Genomic DNA, 2,391 nt, shown 5'->3' on the forward strand with positions numbered 1-2,391 from the left:
GAAATGTGTACATGCAAAAATGTAGCATTAAGATGTTTAAGTATGCTTATGCTCACATGTGACTTCAGAAGACTTGGACTAGTATATAGGTTAAAGACACTGCATACTATACTCATAGGGAAAAGATAAGAACTACTACTGATTTACCTGCACATCTGAACGATTTACAGCTCTGTGATCAGTACGTGTTTCAACCCGCCTGTCAACAACATCAGTTACTTGCTGATAGTTCAAAGGCGTGAGATAGGGCAGGAAGGGTGGAATCTGAGCCCCTGGCAAGGGCTGATAATCGTAGTGGGAGCGGGTCATTGAGGGATCCCCAGAAGGCATCCCCATATTGACATTAACTGCCAGGGTGTGGCTGGTGGCACCCCGGGCTGTGGTCTTCACTTGAGGGGAGTCCACCTGGTGCTCTTGTGAGGGGAAATTCTCTCCACTGGGTCCAGCCATGGGTCCCCCAATGCCCATTCCAGCCACACACTTGTTCCAGGCTGCATCCAGACGACAGTCAGTATAGGAATAGGTGTAGGGGTGGGTAGTATGGTTGGCAGCTGAGGCAGAGCGAGATGTGCCACAATTTCCCATCCCTTCCCACCCCCTTCCGCTGCCATCCTCTGTATAAACCCCCATCCGAGAGTAGTCCTCATAGGACGCCGCCCTCTGCTCGTGATGAGTAGTGTGGTTGGGCCTCGTCACTTCCCCACCGCATGATGGGTAAGTCCCGCCATTGTAAACTCCCTCCTGTGGTAATCTCCGCTGGCACACCTCCATGGCATACTGCCGAGGGTCAGCAGAGGCATCACAAGGCTTTGAGGAGTGAGTGATGCCTGTTCCCTGGCCTTGTCTTCCCAGATGCCCCACTTCCTTGTAGAGGCTGTCTGATGATCCTGGGATCATGTCACTTAACCCCCCTCGCATGCTCTCACTCAGGTTTGCAAAATATGTAGATCCTGAAACAAAGCCTGGCATTAAAAAAAACAACAACAAAAACTTGAAATCTAGGTTTAACTGGAATCAGAAAAAGGTGCATGAAAGAAAATAAATTACATTAACTATAAAAGGAAGGAGGCTTTCAATACCTAATTTATTAAAAATTGAAAAAAGTCAAGTACATGAAAATACATGAAAAAATAAAAGTTGCAGCTACATTCTATTTGAACAAATCTGCTACTTTGACTGAGAGAGAATGCAATCACTGCATCAAGCTAGAATACCTGTAGAACAGTTCTGTAACTTTTAAATGTTCCAAGAATGAATGAATCATAGAATTAAAAAAAATTATGGGATAAGTCATCATCAAGCTGAGTTATATTAATCTCAACTGGTTTCTATATACTTCCAAGTGCTTACCAGCTGAGGGTGATGCATGGGGCATGGCATAAGTGTGCTGCTGAGGTGGAAGAAGGGGAGAGTAGAGAGGCGGCTGTGCTGTCATGATTGGCCTAAGGAGGGTCTGCTGAGAGTTCAAAATGGGCGTGTAATAGTAGCTGGTTGTGGCGTTAACCTGCCCAGTTGAGGTTCCGTTCCCTGTGCTGGTTCCTCCTACTGCTGCGGCATGCTCCTGCTCTGTTCCGTCCCTCCTCCATGAGCCATGTGAAGCTTGAGGATGTGTAATTTGTAACACGCTCCCACTGGCAGCTATTGTCACGTTGCCACCTTCCCCCTCCCCTCTCCTTCCCTCATTATAGGGTTGGAATTGCTGAGGAGCCACCACCACAACCGCCTCTCCTCCTTCCTGCCGCAGCACCTCCAGCACCATCTGTCCTGGCTGTTAACTCCGTCCTGCACGCGTTGCTGCTTTCCTGCATGATAGGAGAGTGACACAGACACTCCCCCATACTCTTAGGGCCCCCTCCAGCCTCCCCTCCCCTGAGGTAAGTTAGTATAGGCTGCAGCTGCACTTTCTGCACCCCCCTGCCACTTGTCTGTGGGCATTGGTCAGTGATGTGAGGTGACAACACCCCTGCCTCCTTCGGAACCCACCCTTGCCTGCTTACATACAGGTGGAACGACGAAAAGTATCACACACGACCTGCTCTTGCTTGTTGCTTCCATTTGCCATTGGCACTCCCATCACTGCAGCCCACATACCATGGCGGTTAGTTGTTTGTTCCCCGTGTGGGGTTGTTGCCATGATGACTGGTTCGGTGCTAAAAATATCACTCTGCGTCCTCCAAGGCTACATTTGCCATGGCTGTTAGACAGCCTCCAAACTGGCAGATTGCCAAGTCTGGTGATACTGGATCCCCAAATAACTAGGCATTGCATAATCCTGGAGAAAAAGAAATTTCAATTAGATAAAAGAGTATCCAAATAAGCTTTCAACAGTATCCTAACACCCCCTTCTGATTTATTTATGTAAAGAAAAGTTTAAGCATGCCAGTTAACTAT

The 2,391-nt window shown here is 48.0% G+C and overlaps 1 protein-coding gene across 1 annotated transcript in view; it reads right to left on the bottom strand.

Moving 5' to 3' along the window:
* Positions 1-2,391, bottom strand: part of LOC119585908 — a 17,549-nt gene that overhangs the window by 2,261 nt on the left and 12,897 nt on the right. Inside the window, exons 3-6 of the mRNA XM_037934630.1 lie at positions 2,092-2,272; positions 1,748-1,925; positions 1,351-1,599; positions 148-950 (exon numbers count right to left, since the gene is read on the bottom strand). Coding sequence (XP_037790558.1) covers positions 148-950; positions 1,351-1,599; positions 1,748-1,925; positions 2,092-2,272 — 1,411 coding nt within the window. The remainder of the gene's footprint in view (positions 1-147; positions 951-1,350; positions 1,600-1,747; positions 1,926-2,091; positions 2,273-2,391) is intronic.

The sequence above is a fragment of the Penaeus monodon genome, chromosome 20, assembly GCF_015228065.2.
Source record: "Penaeus monodon isolate SGIC_2016 chromosome 20, NSTDA_Pmon_1, whole genome shotgun sequence".
NCBI classification, from domain to species: Eukaryota; Metazoa; Arthropoda; class Malacostraca; order Decapoda; family Penaeidae; genus Penaeus; species Penaeus monodon.